This window comes from Hemiscyllium ocellatum, chromosome 12, assembly GCF_020745735.1.
Source record: "Hemiscyllium ocellatum isolate sHemOce1 chromosome 12, sHemOce1.pat.X.cur, whole genome shotgun sequence".
Taxonomy (NCBI): Eukaryota; Metazoa; Chordata; class Chondrichthyes; order Orectolobiformes; family Hemiscylliidae; genus Hemiscyllium; species Hemiscyllium ocellatum.
The window spans coordinates 72,500,087-72,516,040 of NC_083412.1; the positions used below are offsets into that span (position 1 = coordinate 72,500,087).

The 15,954-nt window shown below is 35.3% G+C and overlaps 1 protein-coding gene across 3 annotated transcripts in view; it reads left to right on the plus strand.

Moving 5' to 3' along the window:
• tbc1d23 (TBC1 domain family, member 23) overlaps window positions 1-15,954 on the plus strand; it is a 78,744-nt gene extending 62,790 nt beyond the window's left edge. For 2 of the 3 annotated variants that reach the window (XM_060833697.1, XM_060833699.1), the window contains 8 exons: window positions 85-127; window positions 5,373-5,476; window positions 5,935-6,077; window positions 6,467-6,511; window positions 10,090-10,178; window positions 11,470-11,605; window positions 12,087-12,281; window positions 13,826-15,954. In XM_060833697.1, the coding sequence (XP_060689680.1) occupies window positions 85-127; window positions 5,373-5,476; window positions 5,935-6,077; window positions 6,467-6,511; window positions 10,090-10,178; window positions 11,470-11,605; window positions 12,087-12,281; window positions 13,826-13,907 (837 nt within the window). In that variant the 3' untranslated portion in view covers window positions 13,908-15,954. The remainder of the gene's footprint in view (window positions 1-84; window positions 128-5,372; window positions 5,477-5,934; window positions 6,078-6,466; window positions 6,512-10,089; window positions 10,179-11,469; window positions 11,606-12,086; window positions 12,282-13,825) is intronic. The other variant, XM_060833698.1, reaches the window with a different exon arrangement.

Sequence of the window (15,954 nt, forward strand, 5' to 3'; positions counted from 1 at the left end):
TAAGATTTTATTATATCCTTATAAGTTATATATTTATAATCCTTTTATAGGGCAGTATTTAAGCATTTTTTTTCTATATTCTAGAAAAACAAGGAATATGTTAGCATTGCCAAAGGAGGCTTTATGGGTAAGTTCTCAAATTTTTGAATGTTAGTTTTTCTCATTCAACGAAGACCTAATGCCTGAAAACAAATCTGTTTAATATTGCACCAGTATTGAAGATATTGTCCTCCAGTTCTCATTTGTTTGATTAAATATTGCTTTCCTTTTTTGAAAGCACGAGGTAAATCACAGATTACTTTATTTTGTACTAGCATTTCTATTTTAATTGGATTAACAGAAAATTGTGATTTTATTTGTTACAATCTTTGACAATAAGTAGGTGATTGTTATTGTCATCATTTGAAATGGTATGCTCAGTTAGATATTGCCAAAGTGTTCTTGTAGCGATAACTATTGAAAAGTAGCAATAAAGGAAATATTGTACTGTTAAGTAATGCAATTTTAAAAATGTTTTTGTAATCTTACAAGGGTTTAACTGAAGTATTTCCTTTCTATATAATTCTAATAAGTTTGCAGTTGTTAAAGCTCAACATTTTTCAGGTTTTTTTTGTATGAATGTATTTTCATTCCTCAGCAGCTATTTTGGTATTTTTGTTTTACATTGTGTAGTTGTTCCTTGTGTTCCATTATAATCACCGTGTTATTTATTTACAATCTTTTATTCTCCAGTATTTTTGTGCATTGACATTATCGCCCTTTTGACCCAACTTAATTTTATTTCTTGTCAACTGGCATGCTGTTTTCTGATGTCAGAGTCTTTCTTCAGTGTTTTCAGTAAAGGACTTTGTGGTTTAAATAAGAGGGATTATATTTGACTATTTAAAATAGCGTGAAAAATAACAAAAAATTGAGGATTCCAACTGCTTTGACTAAGGGTTAAGTTTCTGAATGACTTTTATCAATTCAACATTGTATAATAAATATTAGACATGTTGAATATGAGTAGCTGGGTATTGATGACTGACATCTCTTCATTGTATGCCCCCTTCAGTTATGGTATTTTATATTTACTGCTATGATTTCTCATCATTTAAATTATCCTAATGCCCGAAAATAAATCTGTTTTAATATTGCACCAGTATTGAAGGTATTGTCCTCCAGTTCTCATTTGTTTGATAAAAAATTACTTTTTCCTTTTTTTGATTTAAGCATTTAATTCTTAAATAATCAAAAAGATCAGCATGGATAATAATAGTCTATGTCAATTTGATTAACATTATTTTACATCTGGACAGAAATTTTATTTTCTATTTCTGTAATCACTACATTAATACACAATGTTGTACATGTTGCTACATTTGAGAAAGAATTCATACTGAATCACAAGGTTTGACTGCTCCACAATGTCTTCTAACTTTTCCAGGATTGCTTTTGTTCAAATGTTCACATATTTAACTATATTTCGCACCCATTCTACTTCTAAATGGCAGTTGCAACTGTGAACATTTGTAAAACCTTGTTGAGATAATATAACTCAATTGATGAATTGATTTTTCCTTAAATCTGTAGAGATGAAATCACATTTTATGGATAACTTGTCAGCATATGAAAAGCAATTTGTGAGCCTTTTCTTCTCATCCAAGTGGAAAATACTCCACTTTTTATAGTCCTGTATTCAGCTACAGGATGTAAAAAAAAACTTCAATTTTTAATAGTTAATACCTAGATTTCACCAGTTATAATTATTTTCTTGTTATGCTATCTGGATTTCTTACAGAAGTTCTATCCATTGTACCTGATATAGAATTTCATATCTTAGAGCTATAATTATAGTGGCTATTATTTTAAATATCTATCCCTCTTATCACCAACTATTGATTTCCTTTGCATTAGAACTTTTAAAAAGTATACAAAATACTGTGGGAAGACTCTGGTACATTTGGTGTACTTGGTTGCTGTTGGAAGCTGCATCCTTTTCTTTGAAACCTTTACTCTTCAAACAATTTCACCCCTCCCCTCAGGCTTGGTGATCTATTACTTTGTTTATCAAGGACATCGAGACTGTCCCAGAACAACCTTTTTATTTTCAGGCAAGCAACAGTTATAAAATGTGGAAAATATGCTACATTTGTAAGTTGTGTGTGCCAATACTATGTTAGTTGGTGCACCAACTGGGAAGTAGGGTATTAACAAATTGCTATTTTCGAATTGCACAAAATAGACAATAGACAGTAGATGCAGGAGTAGGCCATTCTGCCCTTCGAGCCTGCACCACCATTCAATATGATCATGGCTGATCATCCTTAATCAGTATCCTGTTCCTGCCTTATCTCCATAACCCTTGATTCCATTATCCTTGAGAGCTCTATCCAACTCTTTCTTAAATGAATCCAGAGACTGGACCTCCACTGCCCTCTGGGGCAGAGCATTCCACACAGCCACCACTCTCTGGGTGAAGAAGTTTCTCCTCATCTCTGTCCTAAATGGTCTACCCCATATTTTTAAGCTGTGCCCTCTGGTTCGAGACTCACCCATCAGCGGAAACATGTTTCCTGCCTCCAGAGTGTCCAATCCTTTAATCTTATATGTCTCAATCAGATCCCCTCTCAGTCTTCTAAACTCAAAGGTATACAAGCCCAGTCGCTCCAGTCTTTCAGCGTGAGGTAATTCCAGCCATTCCAGGAATTGACCTCGTGAACCTACGCTGCACTCCCTCAATAGCCAGAATGTCTTTCCTCAAATTTGGAGACCAGAACTGCACACAGTACTCCAGGTGTGGTCTCACCAGGGCCCTGTACAGCTGCAGAAGAACTTCTTTGCTTCTGTACTCAATCCCCCTTGTTATGAAGGCCAGCATGCTATTAGCCTCCTTCACTACCTGCTGTACCTGCATGCTTACCTTCATTGACTAGTGTACAAGAACACCTAGATCTCTTTGTACTGCCCCTTTACCTAAATTGATTCCATTTAGGTCGTAATCTGCCTTCCTGTTCTTGCCGCCAAAGTGGATAACCATACATTTATCCACATTGAACTGCATCTGCCATGCATCTGACCACTCACCTAACCTGTCCAGGTCACCCTGTAATCTCTTAACATCCTCCTCACATTTCACCCTGTCACCCAGCTTAGCATCATCAGCAAATTTGCTAATGTTATTACTAATACCATCTTCTATATCATTAATATATATTGTAAAAAGCTGCGGTCCCAGCAATGATACCTGTGGTACCCCACTGATCACTGCCTACCATTCCGAAATGGAGCAGTTTATCACTCTTCTTTGTTTCCTGTCAGCCAACCAACTTTCAATCCAAGTTAGTACTTTGCCCCCAATACCATGCGCCCTAAAATTGCCAGTATGTGATTAACTTGAGAAGCTTTATTCCAATGGAACAACACTGGTAGTTAATTGGCAAACATTTGTGGAAACAACCAACAACTTCTCAAGTTTTTAAAGGGTTGGCACATCGCACCGCAAGGATGGTGAAGCATTTATTATTTCTCCATAAGCTACCTTCACGGCCAGATGATCTTCCTTACTGCCTTGGTTCAAATCATTTAATTCGGTGAGTGGATTGAACCAAACCCTCCTTTAATGCAGCCTCTTTGATCACTGTCATAGACTGTAAAAAAAGTATTGAAATATCTTGCTTTCTGTCAAATTTGATACTAGATGCATAATTCCCCTGCTTTTGAACTGTTTTGTATATATAGTTTGGTAATATAATTTATAATCAATGCTATATGATTATCATCTATTCTAATATTGTATATGTATCAAGCTAGAAGATTTGCAAACTGGAAGTTTAAACATAGTTGATATAAGCCTAGGAAGTTGAGAACCCCAAATGTTTAAAAATGTAAGCATACAGCATTTGGAAACAAAGTAATTACACTAACAGTGCTGTGGCACTTTGTACACACTCACTAGGGAAGTTAAAAGGGAATGTTCTTTCCCTCATTGAAAGATCATCAATCTGGAACATTAACTGTTTCTCTCCATTGTTGCAAGACCTGTTCCTTTTCTTTTTTTATTTCAGGTTTCCAGCATTTGCAGTATTTTGCTTTTACATTCCTTCACTCCTATTAGCCAGACAATTTTAGCATTCAGAATATCACGTGTTATGCTTTTTTTGTTTCTACCCTAAATACAAAACCAAGGGTTTGACCTCTATCCTCTTTCAGGTTTGTTCAGGGGATTGGCCGGCTGAAATACCACCCTCTTATATGAGATGTCCTCAAAATTATGGCATTTGTGCAATCCCAGTGCTTCAGTGAATGTTTGTGATGTTTTTAATTTGCCTTCATTGTCTCAAGTAATTTGAATAGATGCTTGTTATGAATCTATTCAATCCACATTCTCAGAAATTTCCTGTTGAGAATTGACCGTAATTGTCATTTATGATGAATTCCACCAAATTCTTAATTGTTAAGTAGTCTGAAATTTCTAATGATGAACATATCATTTACGATTTCAACAGATCGTTATCTCCAACAGAAACTACCTTTACAGTACAGATACTGTTCCTCACAGAAACACTTTGCCCCTTCTGATCATAATCTATCTTGGGACAGTAGAGATTCATTCAAAACACTTAGTATAAACTGAGCAAGTACCTACTGCGTTTGCTGGAAGATATTGCCAAACTTCTACCAGCCTTTATGTGATGAAATATTGCTTACTTTATAAGAGACCAGCTTCAAACGAATATATCTTGTCATTTGTCTATTAATATACTTTTAATAAATTCTGTCCCCACTGCATATTGATTCTTTACTGTCCTTCAGCTTTAAGGTTCAAGAGGTTTGGTTCTGATCATTTAATATGTTTTAGCATTATAGTCATTGTCCAGATTATCTGGGCAAGTGCTGTAAGGATTCCACATTTTTAATAATAATGGAAATATTGAATAAAGCTTGAATACGAATCATTCTTTACCAATAATAGAAAGTTAGCGCAAACCTTACAAAAGATAGTTTATTTTCTTTTGATCCAGATGCCAAATCTCTAAGCTGACATTTTTTCTTATGCATAGTTTAGGTAGTTTAATTTAAAAGTTCCATTTCTCATGATAAAATATTCAGTTAATCCATCACAATTGCCGTAACTTTTATACTTCATGTCAAACCGACCACTTAAATTGCCACTTGAAATTAAGAAACAATACTAACGTATCCTAACAGATAATTAAATGAATAAAGCAACTAACAAAGATTGATTTTAGGTACTGTTTAATCTGATTGAATTGAAAGGTTGTTCTGGTGAACAGTGTTCTCTGTATTGCGATTTATGAAGATGATTATTCTAAGTAAGATTGAAGAGTTGGTGATCATTGTCAGTATCTATAAGCTGCCCTGTCTTGCAGCCTTGCAGCAGCACCTTGTAGACATAAATGTAGATGGTCCAGAAAATGGCTACGGTCACTGGATTGTTAGTACGTCCGGATCTCGTGGAAGTATCTCTTCTGATGTAAGTATATGTTAGCTATTTCAATGCTTTTTAAAAAATATTTTCTTTTAAAAGAGTTAGGTTAAATTGGTGAAACCTTATTGAACTAAAGTGAATCCAGACTGCATTTATCTTTTGGTTCACAGTTGGGATATTGCATCGTGAGGCTCTTCAAATTTTCCTGCACAATGTTTTATTTTAGTCTATCTGATGTTTTCAATGTTAAATGGACTGTACCCTTTGTTTAATAAAGGACTGATATCTTCTCGGCAACTTTTCATTAAATCTATTAAAATAGGAAAATAGTTCAGAGGTATCAGTCACTCACTTGCAAGTTTATAAAAGCATGTGTTTCATTTTCTAAATATCTCTTGAAGTTACATGAATAAGCCTGTTAAGAAACAGTAAAGCAAACTGTCACATTATTCATGCTGCATTTTGAGGTTTCTGTAATCATGTTCGATTAACTGCTTTCGCAGGGCGACTCTCCAAATGGTTCAGGTGATGGAAGGGGAGTCAAGTCATTAGTAAATAAAATGACTTTTGCTCTTAAATCTAAATCCGTGAACGTAAAAGAGAAGGTGATCAGTTTCATTGAGAATACATCTACACCAGTTGAAAGGTAATGTAGTGAACTTGAAAATTATATTTTGTTCTATATTAGCTTTTGTAAAGACCAAATTGAGTTTGTATTCTAACAAAGAGTTATTTTTCCAGCAGTAGGATTTTTTTTTAAAGCAAAATACATTTTATTAAATGTTCACGTTAAGTCTTTCGCGTGAACAAATTTAAGGTGCATTTTGGTTTATTTCAAAATCAGGAGCAAATTTACAGTTCTAATGAGATATATTATGTATTTGAAAATGGTGCAATGTGCTATACATATGCAGATTAGAAGAAATTTAGAGTGACTTTTGGGACTTTTTCTTAATGTGATTAAGCTTTAATCTCTAAGCTTTTTCGTTCAAATTAAAATTATTGCTTTTTGTTTTCCATTATTAATTAATATAGAATGACTTTTCAAGTTCCTTGGCCAGAAAAAGTGAACCTCAATTGGTAAGATAGTGTTGAGAATAGCTTGCCAACTCTGGTCTGTGGATTGCAGCATGCTGCACAAGGCTTTCCTACTATGACCTTTTACTGTTGCTTTGCAGCATTTTAACCCTTAAGAGACAACTTATTTATTTAGTTTATCTAAGGTTGTGTATTCAACATCGGACCTTCGCAGTAAAACCGTGTCTTAAATTTGTCCATGTACTATTCTTGGATTTATTTGACCTTATCTGGCGTCGTGGGAATCTTGCAGAGCACTACACCTGTTACTGGAAAGTTTTCACCATTTGTTTAGGTACATAAGAACGGGATTAGGCAATTCAGCCCCTCAAGCCTGTTCTATCATTCTGTGAGGTCATGGCTGACCTGTGGCCTAACTCTGTGCTTTGTCATGCTGGCTTCTTTATGTAAATACTAAATATATAACCAGCATTTTAAAATTTGTTGGCATTTGAAAAAAGTAGGCTGGCTACCTTTTTCAAGAACATTCCTGTTTAAAACTGCCTCACTGGAATAGCTAATGCTGTTTGATTCTTAGTTATACAAGCATTTTAAGAAAAACAGCTGCTGTTCGAGGAACAAAAAAAGTTGGATCTATCAGGAAATTGTTGGATGTTGCTATTTAATTCTAATGTTTCTCGAAAATAAAAATGTGATTGAGTATATGGTTTTAATAGCTTTAGTTTTAGTTATAAAGCTCAGTAATAAGTAACAATTTCATGGATGCGCAAGGATTAGTTACAGACATTGTCTCTGTGGTATCAAATATCTCTTTTTTTGTCTATCAGTTACACTTAGACTTTTTTACTAATAAGCTAATTAGCTTAATTTTTGGAAGTTCTGAAAGACCAGTTTCAGTTGGTCAGCATCATAAGAATGTTTGAAGGTCAAGATTTTCACTTTCATTAAACTTCACTCCATTTGTGCTAAATAATTCTTTCTTTTCCAACTTCCTTTTCTTAAGAACACTGACTCTTGGTAAGTTCCACCATCCCATTTCCTGCTACCCTTTGTCTCATTCTTTCAGTGTAAGACTGGACTGACTATATTTCCATTGTTTGCAATTTTACCTCTGAGCTAGCCATCCTCAGCTATGCTAAAATCATCATTAATGCCCATTTCATCTCCAGACCTTTGAGGTTTCCTGGCTGGTGTCTTATGCTCTGCCCTTTATGACGCTTTGTAAAAATGCATACTGTCTATTACCCAGATCTTGTTGATCTCTGTTCCCAACATTTCAAATATAAAATTCTGATCTCTGTATTCCCACACTAAGCATCTCTCAACCAAAAAGAACCAAATAGATCCTTGTTCCCCTCTCTCCCTCTCACTACCCAACTCACAACCCCTTTATTTCATCATGATTTTGGACAACCTTTTAATATCCCAACTTGCATTCTGTCAATTTTTCTCTTGAGGATACTTTGCTACAACATCTGAAGGAACCACGTGGATGTAGCTTGGGATCTCACTTAGCATGAGTACACTGGATTATTCGAAGCACTAAAGTTTAATTTTTAGGACTTGTGAAAATGGACCAGAACTATGTTCAGATTGTGAGAATTATGAAGTCTTGTATAAATGTTTTCCCTGAAGTCTTCCTTTCTGTTTGAAAACTTCAGTTATTTGCAGTCAGAAGTACTGAAATGTATTCTAGCTGTTGCATTGTTGGCTGAGTGACATTGTTCTGCAATTCTACACTCTGCTTTACTAACTAAAATGCTTTTGTAATTTTGCTGATATGCTTATTGTTTAGTGTCAAAATGCTTAGTGTCATCCAACTCGCAGTTGCAGAATTATATTTTAAAATGTACCTTATGCAAAACTCTCTTTTAGTATTCTTGTTTCTTAACTTTGTATAACTAATGATCTAAAGAAGTACGCAGTCAGCCTGACTCCTACAATCCCAGTGTGACTCAAGACTTTTGCTGCACTTTTTTTATTTTTCTCTCAGAAGACCTTGTGGACTGTGGTGTACAGATAATGCTCATATTTTTAGTTTACAGACTTACCTACCAGTAAATTAGTTTAGTAATGCCTCACCAACATCAGACACTCTTTTCCCCCCCCCCGCCCAACCCCTCCACACCAGCCACATCATCCATTCCTAGTATGTTTATTGGTCTGCTGATCATCTGCCATCATTGTGATTTAGGGTGAAACGAGCCACACTATTATGCTGTCATGTCTGATTTGCTGAATTGTTTTGTGACTTATGATTTATTTATTAAGACTCAGTTGACATTATATTTTGTCACTATACTTAATACAGTTTAATACATCCTGCATGTGCACTAATAAATAGATTTGAAATCATTTAACAATTATGGAAGTTTATTTACCTGAGGTCATTTGTATCAATAGTAATTAAGAAAATGTCTTGAAAAAATACTTGTTTACACAGCTGCAGCATGTCAGGAAAGCAGCTTTTTCAACAATAAACCAAGAGCTTACACTCTTGGGTTTTCAGTGAGAAAGTGAAACTTATTTCCAAAGACTCCACACTTGCCCCATTTTTACATCCCAGTGTCAATCACTTTCTCCCAACGTAACGCCATAACTTATAACTCATTAAGAAGCATCTACACTTTGGTTACAAATGCAAGGTGATCTAAAATCATGGAGCATGCAACTAATAACACCTTTTTTAAATTTCCAAAATTCTTTCACCAAACAACTAAATGCCAAATTAACTCCTCTCTTCAGATACAGTTTAAATTTGATTTCGTTAAAATGTGTTCCTTTTTCTAAAAGCCTTTACAATGATCAGTTAATTTGTGGAAGATTATGGTTTTCAATATGCAGGGAAGATTGTTGAAGGCTCTGGATGTAGGTTTGCTCGCTGAGATGGAAGGTTCGCTTTCAGACGTTTCATCCCCTTTCTAGGTAACATCATCAATGAGTGTCCGGGTGAAGCACTGGTGAGATGGTCCACTTTTTATTTGTTTAGGCTTCCTTGGGTTGGTGATGTCATTTCCTGCAGTGATTTTATTTCCTGTTCTTTTTCTCAATGGGTGGCAAATGGGATTCAAGTCAATGTCTTTGTTCATAGAGTTCTGTTTGGAATGCCATGCTTCTGAATTCTTGCGCATGTCTCTGTTTGGCTTGTCCTAGGATGAATGTGTTGTCCCAGTCGAAGTGGTGTCCTTCCTCATCTGTTATGTAAAGATACTAGTGAGAGTGGGTCATGTCTGTTTGTGGCTAGTTGATGTTCATGTATCCTGGTGGCTAGTTTTCTGCCTGTTTATTCAAGGTAGTGTTTGTTCCAGTTCTTCCAAGGTATTTTGTAAATGATGTGAATTTTGCATGACATCACCAACCCAAGGAAACCTAAACACACATTAAAAAATGAGCCATACCACCAGTGCTTCATCTGAAGGCTCAAAATCTGAAAACGAACCTTCCAGCTCAATGAGCAAATCTACATCCAGAACCTCAACCTGAGCTAAAAGTCTTCTCAAAACTTGCTAATTGTTGAAGACACTTGATTAGTTCAACAGTTTGAATGTTCTGTGACTAATACAATTTGCACTGAAGTTTTTGGCTTTTGAATAATTGACCTCGGTGTTTGTCTTACTCAGGCATGTGAGCAGTAGTGACAGGGTAGGAAAACCCTATCGGGGAGTAAAGCCTGTCTTCAGCATTGCAGATGAAGAGGAGTATGATACAGGTAATTAAGTTCATTACTGCAAGTTCACCAATTAATATCAGACATCCGAACTGCTGTTTTCAACTTGGAATATCAGTCAGAATATTTGATTCAAGGATGAGAAAATTCTTCCTTTTTTTTTAAACAGACTTCAGCCCAAAAATATATTTGGAGTCCAAAAGTTAATGTTTTTCCAATTTACTAAGAGGGTGGTTCAAACTTGCATGATCGCAACTGTAATTGTTTTGTCCTAATGCCACTTAAGTCTGGAGGGTTAATTCATGCATTTTGGTGAAATATTATAGTTTTGTGACAAAGGAAGAATTTGAAAAATAGTGTCAAATGGTTCTATTGGTAGTAACAGCAGTCTTCAGATAAATCAGGCAAATGGTCTTTCATGTATGAGCAAGAGGAGAATGGCTGGCCTGCTGTTGTTGGGAGCACTATACCTAAGTTTAAAAAAAAATTGTTCCCTTTTCCATGAATTTGCAAACAATAATGTTTTTTTCTTAATCATCTTAGCCCATGAACACCAATACTGTTGGTAGCATTCTATCACCTGTCACCTGTTTTGTATGAAATTAACAAAGTGAATGCATATTAAAGATTAAAACTGCCACGTTCCATTCTTTACTCTGACTTGCTTCCACAAGTAACGTGACACTGTTCGTAGTCAGCAAAGTTTCAATCTCACTTCGCTGAGAAAAAACAAAATGCTTTGCAATTTCGGTGTCCTCAGTTATCTTTACTGATTGATTGTTGTTTGCATTTTGTAAAGATTGTTTTACGTTCAATATCTTGGGAATTGTGTCTTCGAGCTTAGAAATAAGTGAATCGATAGGTCTCTGCAACCCTGTTCCTGTCCATTCCTTGTATAGGTTCTTGCTTTGGCTCAGAGGTTACAGTTTCCAGTGTAATTACTGCTTCCTCTTAATGGTGCAACTGGAATTGGGAAGGCAGTAAGGAGAAGAGGGCAGCATTTGAAGCCCATCTTAGATGAAGCCCATCTCAAAACTTGCATTGCTTTAATGACTGGGCTCCTGGTGTATTCTACATTCAATATAAAAGAAAGAATAAATTTGATTCTTAGTGATAGGTACCAAATTCAGGGTTTGGGTGTTTATACAACAGACATATTTGCTTTTTTCCATTGATACTGCACTACATTTACACCTGTAACTTTTCTTTCAGACATATAACCAGAATTATTTACTGATCTCTAATTAGAAATATTTTATATACTTTGTGTTAAGTTCTTTTCAGTTTAAAGGGTACATTTATCATCAGACTTTTGTCCATTTTGTTTCAACAGATGAAATTGACAGTTCTTCTATGTCCGATGATGATCGGAAGGAGATGGTGAATATTCAGACATGGGTGAACAAGCCTGATATTAAATACCACTTTCCATGTGATGAGGTGAAAGAAACAGGACATATGTTTCCAAGGTATCTAACAGCAATTCTACAAGTTCAGTTACGAAATTATTTACTATGATGACTTTTTTTTAAATTAAAGAAACAACTGACATTGGTCAAGAAATGTTAAACCATCACTCGTTCATGCCCAATTCTCAGTTGCAGTGATCGTGGGAGGGCTAACAGATGTTGTTAGATACAGATATGTAGTCTGGTTGCTGGTTAGCATTAATAACATCAGTGAGATCTTGTATGGTGAATTGATGGATTCATTTTGAGGAGCCTCTGTCAAATGTAGGCCTGACAGACTGGATAGTCTGTGGCACTACTGTAAAGTGCTTATGCAATCATTTTACTCATTGTATACTAACCCATCTCAGAATAGACCGTCTCTATGCACAAGATTTTATTAACCCTTAAAATTACTGGAGTAGGTTGTAAATCATTATTTCCAAGTTAGAACCGATTGGATGCTCATAATATAACAGCTTTTTGTTTTAAACTTTTTAAGTCACCTTCTGGTAACAGCAACTCACATGTACTGTTTGCGAGAAATGCCGTCTCGGAAAGGATTTGCTTATATTCAATCGCGGCAGGCCCTGACCTCAATGGTGAAAATTACGTCCAAGAAAAAGCACCCAGAGCTAATTACATTTAAATTTGGAAACAGTAATGCCTCACCAGTGGAAATATTGGCTGTGGAAAGGTAAGGTTATAAATTTGCTTTGAGTTTAAACTAGTGATGCCAAGTAAACATGCTTCTACCTCCTATGCTAAAATCTTCATTTAAAGTGAAAGAGCTAGTTCTCTTGAAGTGTTGGTTATACTTTTTATTTACACAAAAATCGTAACAAATTCAACTTCCTTGGCCACATTTGAAAGTTTACCTTGGGAATTCTCCTGTAGATAGCATTGAAAATCAGAACAAAGGGTCAACCCCCAAGTACACAACAGAAACTGTGAGAAAAGTAACTAAGTGGAAAATTAGGAATGTACAAAATAGATCAAGTCATCAAACAAGGAGCACAGCCCTTAATTAATTCAAACCTCGAACTAGGGGCATAGACTCAAAATAAGGGGCATCAGATTTAGGACTGAGTTGAGGAGGAACTTCTTCACCCAAAGGATTGTGAACCAGTTGAGATTACTTCGTTGAATGAATGTTTTCAAGGCAGAAGTAGAATTTTCAACAGTAAAGGAATTAAGGGTTGTGGTGAACAAGCGGGTAGGTGAAACTGAGTCATGAAAAGCTCAGCCATGATCTTATTGAATGGTTGAGCAAGTGAGATGCCTACTCCTCCTCCTATTTCTTGTGTTCTTATGTACCATTTAATTAAGTCATATTCTGAGATTTTTACTAGTAAAATAAATTTGACAACTCACTTCATTTTTCTGTGAGAACTATAAAATGGTTTAAATTCTTTTTAAAGCTTTGGTAACAGGAACAGCTCCAGGAGCACTGGATGGGTCTGGCAGTTCCAGACCTGGCAACACTACGACACTGTTATCCAATAGAAATTGGTGACTTAGCCACAGGTTTGGACAAGAAAACATGTCTTTAACTGCATTGATTAATTGTAATTGAAAACACCTTAATCACATTCATAATAGCTAAATATATTTCATGTATATTTATATAACATACATTCACCAGCATTCCATAGTCAAAAACATAGCATTCACAGCAACCAAAAACACTTGCACAATCTACTTTTCATCCTTCCTTTGCACAGTCACTGGTAAAATAATATGCCGTGTGAATTTGAGCATGGATAACATATGTTCAGTTACTGTGTCCATGACTCATTTTTTAAATTCACCAATCAGAAATAGCATTTATCTGGATTTCCAAAGGTACACAAAGGATGGAATGGCTTCCTTTTGCATGTAATAATTCTGTGGTTCAATTATTTACTACACAAATGTCGGTATATGTCATAGTGCATGCCAGCAGATGTGGTTGAGGTGAATACATTAATAATATTTAAAAGGCATTTGGACAAATACATGGATAGGAAAGCTTTAGAAGGACATGAGCCAAGTGCAGGGAAATGGGGTTAATGTGGACGGAAGTGGACATTTTGGTGGGCGTGGACCAGTTTTGGCCAAAGGGCCTGTCTCCATGCTTGTAGGACTTTATGAAAAGTAAACGAAATAAATTTGAACATTGTAAATTGCATCCCCTTTATGCTTGTTAATGCCAAGTTGTCAGATATTTACATGAGTTTTATTTTCAATATTTTCCTTCAGGTATTTGATACCAAATGCAGGAGATGCAACTAAAGCCATAAAACAGCAGATCATGAAAGTCCTTGATGCACTAGAAAGCTGATAAACAAGAAAAATCTCAAGATGTTGCCTTCAAAAGCTTGAGACTGAGAACACGCAAGATGATGGACATTTCTCTTTGGATAATTAACCCACCAGAAGTTCTGTTTCCAGCAGAACATCAGGCGTTTGACACAACTGATACAGATTTGTAGGTGTTCCATAAAATTCTGTTATTTGGTGCACAACAAACTGGTAATTACCTGGGAATTTGAACTCTGAGAACTTAAACTCCTAAACAACAATCTGATGTTGAAGGCAAATTGTTTGGTGCATTTGAATATTCTTAACTTATAATTGTTAATACAAGTATTTGTTTTTTTTCAAATCGTTTGATATGAAATTTCTTTAATGGCTAACATATTTCCCTTAGATTTAATAATCATTGTACAAAAGTAACAAACTTTACCTTGAATGTTTTTGTTTATGCACCTTAATTTGAAAAAGAATCTTTTAATACAATACTGAAGGACTAATATTGTTTCCAACAGGCTTTTAGAATAAATATGCACTTGTAGAAGGCATATTCAGGTCATGCTGTCCCTGAAGATCTATTCCCCTGTGAAATTTCTGTTGCAGTCTTTATTTTGTGCCTACTTCAGTAATATCATTTTCAGTAAATTAATGTAAAAATAAAGTTTGGTGTTACAGTATGCCACTTACTGCTGTTTATGAAACACCTGTAAATAAACTGGGAGAATTTAATCTTCATTTTAGCAATTGATCATCTGTCACTTAAAACTGTGTGCAGTATAATCCAACCCACCCAGTATTTGCATTCTAAAAGGGTAATGTTAGGAATTTCTGGTTTACAAAACACTGTCATTTCTGAGTATTAATGGCTGACTTACAACAGTATTTACAATAAATGTGTTTGCACATGTTTATTATGAGATTGCCCGAAGAAATCCAGTTTTTGACTTCATTCTGTTCAAATTGAATGATATGGCTATTCTTCCCTGTCATAATTGTTTAGTGTCAACAGTTAAATGTTTATTGGCTTCATCCTTCCTGCATGCCTGCTATAAACATACTTTTATTATCTACAGAGACTGTATTTTTAATAAAACCAACTTGATCCTCTTCACTTCTTCCTTACCTGTGTGAAAGTTTGTATGAACTTTATAATCTCTCTATAACTTTATTGTATCAGAAATGAATTTTTCCTCAATGATATTTCACTAATTACAGTACCTTGGTTGTTTCTGCAGTTACAACACTATACTTTTCAATAACTGAATTTAAATCCTCGGCTTCTAGAGGGAGATAGAAAGATTCCCTAAGACAAGATGCTGCTGGAAACTAGTTCAGTGAAAACTGACTAGGTGACAGTTTCCTCAGTCATATAAAGTAGATGAATAGCTTTGATAAATAACTCGGTAGGTTTGCTAATTAGCTGACCTGTTTGATCAGAGCTAAGTTAGTTAGAAGCCAAGAAGCGCAAAACTAACCAAATTTGTGGAGTTCTGGGTATGTAAACAGTGTTTAAACATAAGACCAAACTCAACTGTGGTGACTACAGTCACGTAGCTTGCTGTCACTCATTTTTTCAAATTGTATTATGAAATATCAGTGGGTGATTAGCTGCTGTGGAGCTCTTTCCCCCCCCCCCCAGAAGGCTTCCTTCTTCTAATGAAGAGAGTAGGCAAACATTATTTTTAAAAGCAAGCGTTTCTGATATATAACAAAAATTTATGAAACTTTACTTTGCAATGTTTGTCACTTTTTATTTCTACAATCTTTTAAAGTAAGACAAGATTAACCACTGAAATTTGGTGGTTAACTTTGAGAAGTGTGCACCCTTCTGTTCCGATACCTTTTGCCTTCTGATGTAATAATCTGAGGACTGACTGCTTCTATGCATATACTAAAATTAGATCCTATGCCAACATAATCCATCAGTTTTGGCAAATGTAATATTTGGGAATAGCTGATTGGTAATCTTTTACTTGGGGTGGTGTTGAATTGTGTATGTATTCACAAACCTTGACATTGCTGAAATAAAGTTTTCATTATCTGTATCACATGAGAATTACTGCCATCATCCTAGA